Raw genomic sequence first — 13726 nt, forward strand, 5'->3', positions numbered from 1 at the left:
AAACAGTCTGTCACAAGGATTTCATTATATGAAATGCCAAGCCTTCAGTCCTTTCACTCTTCAGTAATGGCACAAACTCCCCTGAGAGAGAAGAATAAAACGCAGCGGTGAAATGAGGATTTTTCACCTAAATACTATTACAGGGCGTTTTGCAAAGTGCTGTTTAAAGCAATCAGGAATCGCTCTTGAAAGTTGGCAAGGAGAGAAAAATACTTTGTTTTTAATGTCCGGATATTTTATTTGGAATTTTTTTCATTGGTAAAAAGCTTTTGTCTGCCCTTTGCCAAGCAGAGATTGTTGCATCGCTGCCAGTCAGGTTTTGAATTCTCTCGCTGTGGATTGAAGATGAGTACAGTCAACCCTGAAAAATGGCTGCGACGCCATGGAGTCATGCGCCTGATGCCAAAGTAGACTGCTTCATTTTTCTGGCTTTAGCTTCAAATTAGATCAGACATCAGAGACGACCTTCAGATTTCAGCGGAGCAAATATGCTGACTAGGATGCATCCCGAGAAAAAGGCCAGTGATCAAGATTTATGGAGTGAGGCTTCACCGTGTGTCAAGAGTGATGCGTGTCTCATCAACGGTGAAATGAAATGTCAAATTAGCTTGTGTGTGGGCGTGTCTGTGTGTGTTTTTTTAGCTCCTCTGTAAGAATGCTCCAACAGCTACTTGTACACAAGACCGAGAGACAAAGGGACAAAGGATCCGCCATCAAATGAGATTCAAAGTGAGAGAATGGAAGGAAAGTGCGAGTGTCAAATAGGGTGCTTATAGTGCAGAACACTAATAAGGAGAGTGTCAGCAGGACAGCTGCGGCAGATCCATTCTCCTCCGGGCTCCATCTTGGCAGTACCTGTTATAAACTTTCTCTGCCGTCTTGCACAATTGGTTCTGTAATTTAAAAAGGTCAGCACGGCTCTTGTGTAATTCAATACTCTCGTGGTGCTGTATTAACCACATATTTAATCACCCTCGGGGTGGTGTGCAAGCTGAATACTGAACGTAAAAGGGAAGATGTGGAAGCCACAGTCCAACACAGGTCCCAGCTTCTGTATGACTGACAGTATGTAGGAGGAGGAACAGTTTAACCATGAGTGTGCCTCTGTGTTTCTAATTTAGTTAAAAAGACATCTGTAAAAATACAATTTCAAATATGGAATTCATCTGTGAGGCATGGCATAGAACAAAAAGTGGCTGGTCGGGGGCGAGGAGTTTATTTTAAGCTGTTTCCACAACGGAAGAAATATGAACAAATTTAATTTGTCTGAGTCGCAGTGCCGGTATGACGGATGAAATATCGCGCATTATGGAGTTTGGTGGTCTACAATCGCATTAAAGGGCAGGTTCACCAATAAAAACTGTCTGAAGTATGAAGTAAACAAAACTCTCCATCATGAGACATGCAGAGCCATAAATGTTGCACGTTTCTTGCAGTGTAATTACGCCATAAAAGACAAAAGGTCTGCATGGTTGAGATAAACAATAGCATCAATCTCACAATTCAGGAGAAAAGACACCACAGAGTTTGATGAAAAGCTCAAATTTTAATCTAAACTGAGTATAAAGCACGTTTTATGCTTTAAACCCCTCCGCACACCCCAGCTAGAAAAATATGAGGCACCTGTTGCAGTGAGGCTGGCAGAGCATTATGGGAAATGAATGATACTTCACCCAAGAGAACCAATCACCAGGTAAATTACCGCGAGTAGGGAGTCACTTTATAATCTTTAAATAGGAGACTTATATATGTGGTTCAATATACTGCACATATGGCATGCTCAGCTGAGCAGACGACACGAGTCGACAATGAAGAATAAAGTGAAGCCAAAGAGAAAAGATGAATGAATACGCTTGTGTATTGAAATGAACTGCAGCCACTTTACCTGTATATTGTAGCTGCATTTCTCCTGGAAGAACTCTCCCCAGGGACAAGGGTCTAAATCTAGGTGCAGGGACATTATGTTTTCAACAAACAACGATGGTATGTGGAAAAACATCCAGGCATCGTTGTTGTTTTGTCACATGCAAAAATGATGAGTAAAAACAGCCCTCAGCAGACAAACCTGCCTGATCTTAAGACCGCTGTGGGAATCAGATTTGTTTCTGAAGAACATTCAAACAAAGACAACAAAAGATCCACGACAATGTCAACTTGTCAAGTCGACTGTCACTCCCCCAGGAGGAGAATGTGCGCTGCCACACCACAAAATCTGGTCAGGAATGACCAAAGGAACGTGACAAAGAGCCTGAGGCGTTGATCTGATCCCCCAGATCCCAATCTTACAAGCATCTGTGGGATGTGCAGGAACAAGTCCGATCCATGGGGGCCTGGGAACTGATCGTGTGCAGTTAGTCTCAAAGATGCCAAAAATGCAATTCTGACACTGGATTAAAGAAGGTACAGGTAAAAAGCACAGCATAGTTGGGGGTAGTTCCTCCCCACATCACACAATAATTATTGTATATGTACTGCATGTTGGTGCTGGATCTAAATTGTGAGGTGAAAGATAGACATGTAAATCTCCCATTGTCTATACACAGGGTACTGCTTCAGCAGTTATGAACGTAAGAAGGTTCATGAAGTGGGGAAACCCAGAGGATGAAAATACCTTTTACAAAAAGGCAAAAGTGAGTCATTGCTTTTGGGAACTGCTGGTATTTACTTTAAGGCAAGGAAATTAAAAAAAAGCTGTCAGTCAGCAGGTATGCAAAGAAAGTCAAAGTGATGCCTTGAAATTCCTCTAAAAGACACACAGTCCTGACGGAATTTGACTTTCCCACATCTAGATAGGTGTGACAGCTTCTTTAACTCTGCTGACACATTTGCGGAAAAGTACGAGTCATGACTTAGATGTGACATCCCCCTCTGGTTTGGGTGAATTGTCACTGAAGCTGAACACCTTGCTTGAGGCATCAAGTGTCTTACATGAGAAAGAATATCTATTTTCAAATCTTTGTTCCCATCTCCAGCACTTACAGATACGTCATTCCGCACTTACAATTCTTGTGGGTATCACCTTGTATCTTTTCAGCGGCAACTAGAGCAGAATATGAGTCATGAGCGATAGAGATAAGAAGTGCCCTTGGTTATAACAATCTGATGGCATCAGCGTGTCAAGCGCAAGTGTCAATTCACCACGAGCTGAATTCAACCCTAATATAGCTCCAACGGCTGCCAGTCAGAGATCCTGCTCCAAGGGTGTGATTGAAAGCATTTCTGCCAAGGTAGTGATACCTCACATTCACACACACACACACACACACACACACACACACACACACACACACACACACACACACACACACACACACACACACACACACACACACACCATTAAATCAGAGCACACAGAGACACACACTGCCCTCTGTTCGACAAGTAAATTGCTTCCTAGATCGTGTTGGCAAAAGAAAATAGGGAGAGAAAGAAGATGGCATGAACATGGTTAAGGGAAATGAATGAGAGGTGAAAGGCAGAGAATGAAGCAAAGGAGCCAAAATAAGTAGGTAACAGAAAGCAGCAAGTGTGAAATGCTCTTCTAAGCGGGGCTGCATGGACCTGTCGTCCTGTCTGATGAGAAATGGGGGGGGGGGGGTGTCAACATGGTGTGACTGAGACGACTGTCAATTGTGGTGACAATAAGGAGCCCATGGGTGATTCTCTTATCTCTGACGGGGAGACGTTTCAATACTAAAAACTTCCCTAACTCATTTCTTCAAAGGTCTAACTGAGCCAAGCACGTCGAAATCTTTACCGATGCCAGAACAGCGTTGATTAGTTAAGACAAACGTGAACACTTGTTTAAAATAACAGCTCACACTTCTTGCAACATGTTTCCACCTCGACAGAACAAAATGTTGAGTAAAGAAATCCATTATCATGATACAGCACCTCTGTAAGCCTAAACTGTTATTTTCTGCTCTGAAATTCCTAACTCTTACTCTGTGCCTCATTGATATATTTAAGATCATCGCCATCAAGAGTGTAGTTCAACATCTGCAGCTATAAATACCCAGAGCAGATGATTACAATCACAAAAATGAGGGAGTTTTAGCAATTTCACAAAGTAGCGGTTAGTGGTATTAGTGGATGTTCAGTCAGAGTTTCATGGTACTGCTCATATTTCTTATATCTTATTTCTATATCATATATATGCTGCAGATTCATAACTGAAATTCAGATCAACAAAAGTGTTGAGGAAAGGAAGTAAGACATCTTGTTAGGATATTGTAGGGGACCAAGACAGACATGGTGGTGGGGTTGGGTTGGTACCACCTCAAAGAATTTCAACATATATGATATATTACTTCTGCAGCATCGACCCATGCCAGACAAAAAGCTCGAACAGCAGGGTAGAGACAGTCGAGGTTGAAAAGCGTTCACTGGCATGCTGAAAAAACTGACATGATTGATGTCAGTGCATTCAGGCCCCAGAGCGCCAACAGAAAACAGTCTTTTTTAACTTTTAACTCATTTTTACTTAGTATCAAATACCAAAATGTAGTCTGTTCATTCTGCCTTTACATCCCTATCAGGTTAGTCTGCAGGCGTTCTCAGCATGGGCTAGATTAAAGGCAGGGTTCTCTAATTGGATGCTAACTTGTGGCCATTCAAAAGTGTTTGTGCAGTTGGTAAAACAGTTTTTTTTTCTCATTGCACTCATGTCAGCTGTTTAATTAAACTGTTTGCAGCCTGTAGCAGACTCCATGTGAATAATTGTTGATGGTTGCTAAGAACATTGTTTGCCATTCTGGTGCCAAACTCCTCAAACAAAAAAGTTACAGGTACGTGGTAATAATCCATCACTAAGGTAACGGTGTCAGGCTATAATAGTCAGACAATCACACAGACTCGGAGACAAACAATGATGACGGAGCCAGACCATGAAGTCTTTGTCAATGATGAGAAGACATGCCGGTGCAGAGAAATACAATGCGTCTTACCTGGGACTAAAGGAACCTCTTGGCTCTGGGCCAGTCTGAGCAGAACCATCATGAGGAGGGGCGTGGCCCCTGACCACGTGCCATACATTATGATGCTCACTGTCCTGGCATCACTAGCCGTCAATCTGGGAAAAGAGATGAGAAAACAAAAGAGTTAAAGAACGGCCATGTTGCGGGGATATCACTCTCTTTACTGCGTTGTAAAAAGAAAAATGGGCATTAAATTTATTGTGCAAATTACAATAAAATTCCAGAGTGCAGGAGAAAACAACAATTACTAAGACAGCATGACCGCGACATATAAAACATCTCAATTCTAGTGGCATTTTTAAAGCATTAGCAAATACGAAGCGGTTTTCATGACAAACGACAAACAATTCTCTATTGAGTTCCTTCACGTTGTAATAGTACGGTAGTTGAATCCATAATTTATAATCCTACGAGAGTTCTGTCTCTGAATGCTAAGAAGATTGCAAATCGACTTTCCCCCATTCTCAAACTCTTACTCACTGTCTCCTTTCGCTCACACACACACACACATAAACACAAACACACACACAACAAAAATCCTCTGTGCCAAATTGATTTCAGACAGGTGAGACAAAAGCATCAGAGTTTAGTGGTGTGTGCGAGACAATGCCGCCGCGCTGACATCACCGGCGCACGGTGACAGGGACCGTCTGTAGCATGGAAATAAATCTGAGGATTCTCCGGATCAGCCATCTGTGGAACAACCTGTTCACCCTTGTTTGATTACATCCAGCAGTGCAGGCAGCCTCGGCCGCTCCGTCTCCTGGTCTCTCTCCGTATCTCCCCCCCGCCTTTCACACTTCCCTCTCTGCGCCGCTATGCACTGTGATTTTCTCCTCGCAGACTTTTCTTCCAGGCATGACACTCTCAGAATCCTTGAATTGGATATGCTCCAGCTAAAATATGATGGACTTGCTTTATCAGAAATTTCAAGGCGCTACAGTGGGCGACGGTGGAGTCTCGTCTAGCCTTTGCATCTTTTGAGATGATGAAGAGCGTTTAACATCGCCTCTCCTCACTCAGGAGTGTGCGGTAATGAAAAGGCATGAAGAATGCTCACTTAGCAAAAGCTACCAATGGACTCTACCCGTTGCATTTTTCAAACTACTACTACTCATGTAAAAATGCACGTCTTTTTAATTCATCTAACACTAAATGGAGCCACTACTTGCCGCTCGTTATTGGCAGCTCCTTCTTTCTATGCCATCCTTTTCTTCGTGCCTCTCTCTCGCTCTCCTTTCCGTAATAGGTTTGCCGGAGAAAGAAGGCACAAGCATACCAATTTGCTCCTTTAGCTTTTCTCTCCAATCTTATCTCCGGATACTCAGTGGACACTCTTGTGCTCCTTTATATGCATTTCTTGTTCTCAGAATTAGAAGAGCTTCTGAAAAGCCTGTCTGTCGGATCCAGACCATGGGGAGCTCATTGTTGCGGGGTGTCTTATCATCACCTCTCATTCCTCCAGTGTCACAGCAGAGCCAAAGAATTATGTGTCCTATTTGCACAATTGCCCCATTTGCATGTGATGATGACAAGCATATCCCGAGCTAAATGTCCAATAGAGAAGTTCCTGTGGTTTAGTCTGAAAGATTACAGCATTTTTTCGCTCTGCTCGGCCACCTGAACCAGTGGCACACCAGTATCCTGGAGGAGCAGCTCTCTCGGTTCCCCCCATTTTTCTTGATAATTGTGTCAGATAAACACACTGCATCGTCCTCTCGCAGGCAATCTGATAAATACCCAATTACCAGTCAGGAGATGGCTGTGACAAGTGGCTGCCAAGGGTCTTTGCTTTGGGAACGTGGGATACGTCGCAGTGAGATGGCCCCCTCAACCCCGAAGCAAGTGTTGGGGAGCCGGACTCGTAATTCAACTCATCACCCCGTTCCATTTGATTAATGAATGGACGGATTAGAGATAAAGGAAGATTTATTCGAGCTTCCCCCCTCGAGAACCCCCAAACACGTATGTGAAGATGCATCACCGGCCAATCAATGCCCATTCCTCTCTACTCGTTATTAAGCGTGCTCCCATCAAAGGAAATGAGAATGTTTTACAAGACTTGTTTCAGCGGCCTCCTCTGCGTTCACTACCAATTCAGTCCGAGAGGAATGAAAGGCCCTTATTGTCTCCCTTTATCTGACTCAATGACTGCTGAATGGATTGAAGCCAATTAATCTGGCAGTGACAAGAAGCATTGCTGCTGGCTCAGTGACCAACTCCCACAAAAGACAGGAACCATCAGCAGAACAGTCACTGCCCACAAATTGATTTTCGAATGCCTACTAAACCAAGGCGATGTCATTCAAAACCTGCGGTTTCTCACTGTGACACTCCCACACGACCCGAGCACTTAACTCAACGGAGCCGAGACAACTGCGGACAGCACATCATTGTTACCACGGGTGAACAAACAGAACTTTTCCAACTCATCTTGCAAATGTCAGAAGTTCCCGGAAGCACTAATGAGATGCAATGCTCATGTGAAGTTTTCTTGAGCCCAGAAAAGGCTCAGGTGAAATGTTTAAAGGGAGGATTTGGAAGGTAACTTCAGGGGAGGGGAGTTGGAGGCCTCTGAGAATAAGATTGAACTTCATATTACCTCTGGCTGGGACCTCGACTCCTCTCCAGCTTAATCTGTTTCTCTTTAATCTTCTGCCTTTGTGCTTCTGAAGCACACTGCACGTTCTTATATTGACAAACCAGAGGTGGAGCAGAATAGGAAGCAAAGCATAAAGATGACTCAAAGAAGAAAGGTAAAGAACTAAGGTAAGTACAGATTTACTAGAGAGTATTTACAGAAAGTGGCCACTTTATTAGGCTCATCTGTGCCGTCTTATTCAATCCGCTGATCGACTGTTCTCATACTTATTATCTTCAGTTTTTGTTGACACTGCTGTGGCTGAAGGTGTTGATTAAATTACATGTTTTAGCCTAGAGGTATGTTAGTGCTAGTGTTGTACTGGACTGTATTAAATTCAGAGGTGTTTCATGATTCTGTAAGTAAACAGGTTAAGACAAAGAAATGAGGAGCAACTCTCTACAAATGGTAAACCAGTACAACACCCCACTTTATTATGACCTCAATAACAAAAAACAACTAATGAAATGTGCACAACTTTCTGACAATATCAACAAATATTTTAACATTTTAGACTTTGTAAAGCAATTGCTCAGGTGTTCTCAAAGTGGCCACTCCGTCTAACTCTAAATAACCAATTCAAAAGGTTTCCAAATAAGTCTTATGTATTAGCTGAAGCTGATATGAGACATCAGCGGCCTGTGTTGGCAAAATCAAGTGGATAAGTTACAGTATATTTGTAAAGAAGTCCCACTGATGTTTCTCCTGATGGAGATTTCTTGCCGAGGCTCAGCGGAGGGATGCATCCTGGCAGTCGAGAGCAGAATTGTGTTCAGGACACAGCAGTAGCAATAAACCCACGTACGACTACCAGGACAAAGATGCCCACTTGATTTGGAGAAGTTGTCCCTCACTTCAGACAAACAATGAAAGGAAACGCTTCATGGACTATAAGGAGAGGGTGGCACAATTACAGTGTTCAAAAGCTCACGGTGTGTGTGAGTATTTAGACTGACTTGAATTTAATTTAAACAAATTCCTTAACTGAAATCTGCGTATTAATTGCTACTTTGCCTTCATTTTAAGTAACACAAGGAACACCTGGGACCCCACCTGTATGCCCATTTGCACTGGATTTTGCAGAATAGGAAGAAAGCCACTTCTTTACAACTTCTATATGGCCAGTACTGCATTTTCTGTGCTGCTAGTACTCACCTACCCACAGGAGGAGGAGGTGCAATTCAAGTTTAGTTTCAAAGTTTTAGTCTCCAGGGTTCAGCATTAATGAAAACCTTGTTTACTCCTGTAAATCACATGTGTGGTGATAATGGGGGGCTTAAAAACCGAGGACACTGGGGTCACACACTCTCATCGATGAATCATTGGCTGCTCTTCACTGAGGTAGCAAAATTGTTTATCCAGTACTACATATCTTCTTAATAAACAACTTTATCTAGGTCGTAGATGCATAATATTTTTTTTTTTACTGTGGAGCAAGGGCTGTGTCGTACTATTTTTAAATCCATTAGTAGATTTGTGAGAAGTGCTGTTGGAGTTCTAAAATAATTACTAATAATTACTAAAGTAATAAGTAATTTAAAGTGCTGATTTCACAAATTTGGGTTGCACCATTAAAACCTCCATATAACAGATACTTGCTTGACAATCCTTTATGTATGTATATATGACTTTGTCTGATTATATGGATCCTGTACACAAAGGGATGTATGTGTTTCTTCATGGAGTTTAAAGTGACAGAGGCATATCTGGCATCCCTGTTTTCACTTATTTAGCTTAACCTGACTGTCTTACCTGTAATTTGGGGCATATTCATGAATCTATATGCAATAACATGATTGTGCATGATTGTCATTGATTGTCAAACATCCTGGTGGAAAGTCCTGTGGTAATTTGACTCACCCGTTTACCCCACCCTCCACCACCACCCGTCATCGACTTGATCTCTCTTTATATTACTTAATTTGACATTTCTTAAGGGAAACTGGAGGCATGTTTTTGACTAAATGGGAAAGGACTGGCACATCACCTGCACGTAAAATCGAACTTTGGCATTTAGAGCACGTAGTTTGAAAGGCTAAAGGTACTACTGCGATATACCTGTTCCAACTGGAGGTTAGCAGATGTAAATACAACCAAATCATTATGTGGGAACTACTGTGTGTGTTAACCTCATGTTAGAACTACTCCAGCTTTAAATCTAAAACACTGAATAACTGACTCCAGAGTTATGGTACATATTCACACAACAGCATGCAGATGAGAGAGCTATTGAAGTCTTGAAGCCGGACACATGCAGATCTTCCTGTGTGTGTGTGTTGTGTTGTGCTATGTCAGTGTCATGTTTTGATGGATGGCTCCTGAGCCTCTCAAGCACTCTGTTCTCTATGTCAGCATGGCTACTCCTTCCTCATAAAAATGCCAGCACTGGATTAAGCATCTCACATTCACAGTACATTATGCCCCCTCACTTCATTACAATAAAAGGATTAACCTGCCTGGGATCTGTAAAGTGATCGGTGGGGAGGGTGGACGACATGTGGCTGAACTGTCCTTCCCCCTTAGCATAGATCGCATCTCTTGCGCTCCTCTGATTCATGCCACTTATCATCCACGCTCCTGCAGGGGCCACGGTGCCGACTGTGGCGACACACAGGGACCAGAAACAAGTCTGAAGCCATTAGGACGTCCTGCAGTTGACTTACATAATGGCATATGCTCCATCCATTCCACAGGGAAAGACCCCTGCTTCACCGGCCCACTTTTTATTCATCGCCACTGTATGTCATAAAGTGCAGGCTGGTCACTAGAAATGTTTTTTAAAGATGGAAACTATTTCAGAAACTGTTCATTGTGTCCTAGTTTGTACATTCTGGGATAGTTTTTAAAATTGCTACAATTTAATAGGGGTGAAGGGTCTCTTCATCCAAAAACTGGCAAAATGATGGAGATATGAGAAAAACTCAAATTAGAATAAATTAGACGAGCCGAAAGCACTCCAGCATGACTGAGGAGATGGGCCCGGTCGCAAGAGGCCTCCCCACAGCGATCCGTCTTCTCATGAATGTGATCTGTGATAAATTAAAAGCTGATTATTTCCTGGAGGGAGAAGCCAAGCGCTTGGCCCCCAGCCCCCCCTCGCTGGCGGTGATGGATTAGTCCACAGTCTGCACTATGGACCTGTCCCCACTGACTGCACAGCCATGGACGCCACAGGCCTAAGTGCCTCCTACCAAGATGCCATCTCTGACAACGCTTAATTTATTTGAATAAATGCTCTGCCGTCTCTTTAAAGGACAATTCCATTTTTTTCAGGGGACAGATGGATGGTTCTTTGATTTTTTTGAAAGTAGTATTAGCATACAAACCCTCAGCCCAGTTTAGCACTGACACACTATATAGACATATTTTTCATGGCTTGACAAGACTAAGCTATTCTCATAAACAATCATAGATTTTCTGTTGTCAAGAAAACAGTTTTTTATTAAATACCAAAACAACTACATTCTGCCTAAATGACCTGAGCTTGTTAATGGTGGGCGCCAAGACTGAATGTAGAATATTTGTCATGTTTTGTGTTAAATTTCTAAGCTGTAACATGTGATGCACCCAGATCAGGGAGGCTGAAGTGTCACCCTATAGAACAGTATCACTGCAGCCAGAGATCAGTAGGTAGCTGTAGGTTCTGTGTCCGAGCTCAGGTGCAGAGTCCATGAGCCTCCACGTAGCTGAGCTTTTTACATTACGGCCCCATTCTCATGTGTCTGAACCATTTTCCCCGGGTCGGCATCATTCGGATGGCCTACAGCGCAATTTGTCTGCAGTGATTGGGTCTGCCTGAGTGGGAACAAAGGCGGTCAGCTGGGCCGTCGTGTCTTTTTGTGTCCCATATGTCAGAAGTCTGCTGCACAAACAATGCAGCGACTGCCAGGAGCACAACAGTCATTATCTGCTGTAGAATGGCTGTCATTATCCCACTGCAATCATAACTCTAATTACAAAAGTTGCTTTGTAAGCAGGTAGATTATGCAATGTTAATTGCCCGTACACAATGCAGCAAGCGCATGTTCAAATGCCACTCACTATTGTGCCCGGCACAAAGGCAGCACACGTTTTACTCTCTGCCATATGCAAAGCAAACGCCACATCCCTTGGTGGCTGCTGTGGGCCCTCATGGTACAATCAGATGGCTTCTTGTCATTAATAATATTTAATTAATAGTAGATGTGATTAATCACCCTTAACCAGATCATCTGATATAAACCTAAATGTCTGCCTGCGTAGTTCTAATTGATGAACCTCATCCTGTAAACTGGTCGGTCTCATTACTCAATCTCACCTCCAGTATCAGCTGGAGGAGGCTGAGCTCACAGGTATTCTTAAGATTAGATCCTTAGACACACTTCCTGCCTTATTTATCTGTTGCACATGGTCTAACATGTATGGTGCAAGTGCATTCAGGATGTGTCCAGCTCAACTTTTGCTTGTTAAATCGTGCATTTTCTGACTGCAAAGTGGTTGTTTTTAGTCTCAGTTTGGATTTAACTCCAAAAATAGTTGGCGTTGTGAAACTAGAAGTACAACCTGTAGGTGAAAGGCATCTTATGCCTTATCTTGTGGCAAAGTCATTTGATTTTTTTAAGATTATTCAATTTAGATTCTGACCATGCAGTTTTTATGACCAGGTGACCGTTGAAAGTCAAGTTCTGGCGCATTCCACTTTCATTTGATAGGGAACCGGTCCTGTTAGTCCAAAATAACTGCACAAGGGTTACTAAAATGGTTGCCGAGTGGAAAGACTTTCCTAAATTGACTTTGCCATCCACCCTCTGCCATCCACCCTCTGGCTCCACCATCTCCCAATCCTTTGTTTCATCAACAGCCCCATTTCACTGCATATGGGCAAATGCACCTTGGGAGGAGGAGCTCCTCTCAGCATCTCTCTGGCCTATGTATGTGTATGTACTTTCTGAATATGCCGTCCTTTAAAAAGCAGATTTGCAGCATTTGCTCACTGCTGCCTTAAGATAGCAATGCATTAACAATGCACCTGACCACACCTCATTTTAAGACATGCATGGGTGCCCAGATAGATAGAAGATGACGAGGAAACCAGGGGTGAAAATGACAACCGCACTGGTCAAAAACTAACAATGACACAGAGGGGGAAATAGCTCTTTGTCTACTTTCTCTTTCACAAGATACAACTTTTCCTTGTTCCTGCATAGAGATACTTCATTGACCTCTTTCATAACTTAACAGGCTTTAAAATCGGTCACAGTCGCCACATGACAGGCACAGAAACATACTGTGGGGATATAGTTTTAAAAATCTAAAAATAGAACCGATCAAAACGGTACGTAGGCAGACGGACCATTGTACTGTCCTCACATTTCACTTCCACATTCAATTCAACACTGAATTCAGCATTATGGCTACATCTTCCATTTCCATTTTGTCACACTACACAGCTGAAAAGACTGTGCATTCACTCATAGATTTGCTAAACAGACATTACAAACGGGAAGATTTTTCCCAAGCACACCACAGCAGCCTCTCCTGCATTAATCACTGTGAGGGTGCACTTTAGCAGCCCCACTCCGGCAAATTAAGTCTTCAGAATAATATCTCCATCATTGCTGTATTTCTGTGCTCTGACACAAGCATCTATCTGGCTTTGGAAAGCAGCGCAGCAGAGCCTGCCAACTCGGAAAGACCAGAAACCATGGGGCAATAAAAAGTGACATCAGCAATGGGAAAGTTAATAGTGTGTTTCAGATGCACTTTCTGGAGGACAGGAGTCGCATAGGTTTCATTCACTGTAAGTGACAGTGGCTGGCAATCTCCCCCCAGCCTTCCAGATGCCCTTATGAATTTCAACCTGCTCCCTGTAATAACTTATAAATAGGTAAGTCTTCCACGGGGGCTTACGTGACAGGCTGCAGTGTCGGTGCATCCGCTGCATTTCCAGTCTGTGTACATATCACAGTAACAGCTTGTTTTGCTTATTCATCTATTCAATGTGATGTCTGATTGCAGCTGGCGGTTCCTCCAGTTGTCGTGTGTTGTAAGAAGCGACACATCAGTGGTTGTGTAAGGCTGTTTTGTTCACATGAGCCCATTTCTAACTTTGAGGAGCTCATTTCGGCAC

General features: G+C 43.0%; 1 protein-coding gene across 4 annotated transcripts in view; it reads right to left on the reverse strand.

Moving 5' to 3' along the window:
* Positions 1-13726, reverse strand: part of robo1 (roundabout, axon guidance receptor, homolog 1 (Drosophila)) — a 235024-nt gene that overhangs the window by 205389 nt on the left and 15909 nt on the right. For 3 of the 4 annotated variants that reach the window (XM_037075183.1, XM_037075211.1, XM_037075173.1), the window contains exons 1-2: positions 5604-5650; positions 4947-5071 (exon numbers count right to left, since the gene is read on the reverse strand). In XM_037075183.1, coding sequence (XP_036931078.1) covers positions 4947-5071; positions 5604-5635 — 157 coding nt within the window. In that variant the 5' untranslated portion in view covers positions 5636-5650. Of the gene's footprint in view, positions 1-4946; positions 5072-5603; positions 5651-13726 lie in introns of those variants that run through there. The other variant, XM_037075190.1, reaches the window with a different exon arrangement.

Source organism: Acanthopagrus latus, chromosome 2, assembly GCF_904848185.1.
Source record: "Acanthopagrus latus isolate v.2019 chromosome 2, fAcaLat1.1, whole genome shotgun sequence".
NCBI lineage: Eukaryota > Metazoa > Chordata > Actinopteri > Spariformes > Sparidae > Acanthopagrus > Acanthopagrus latus.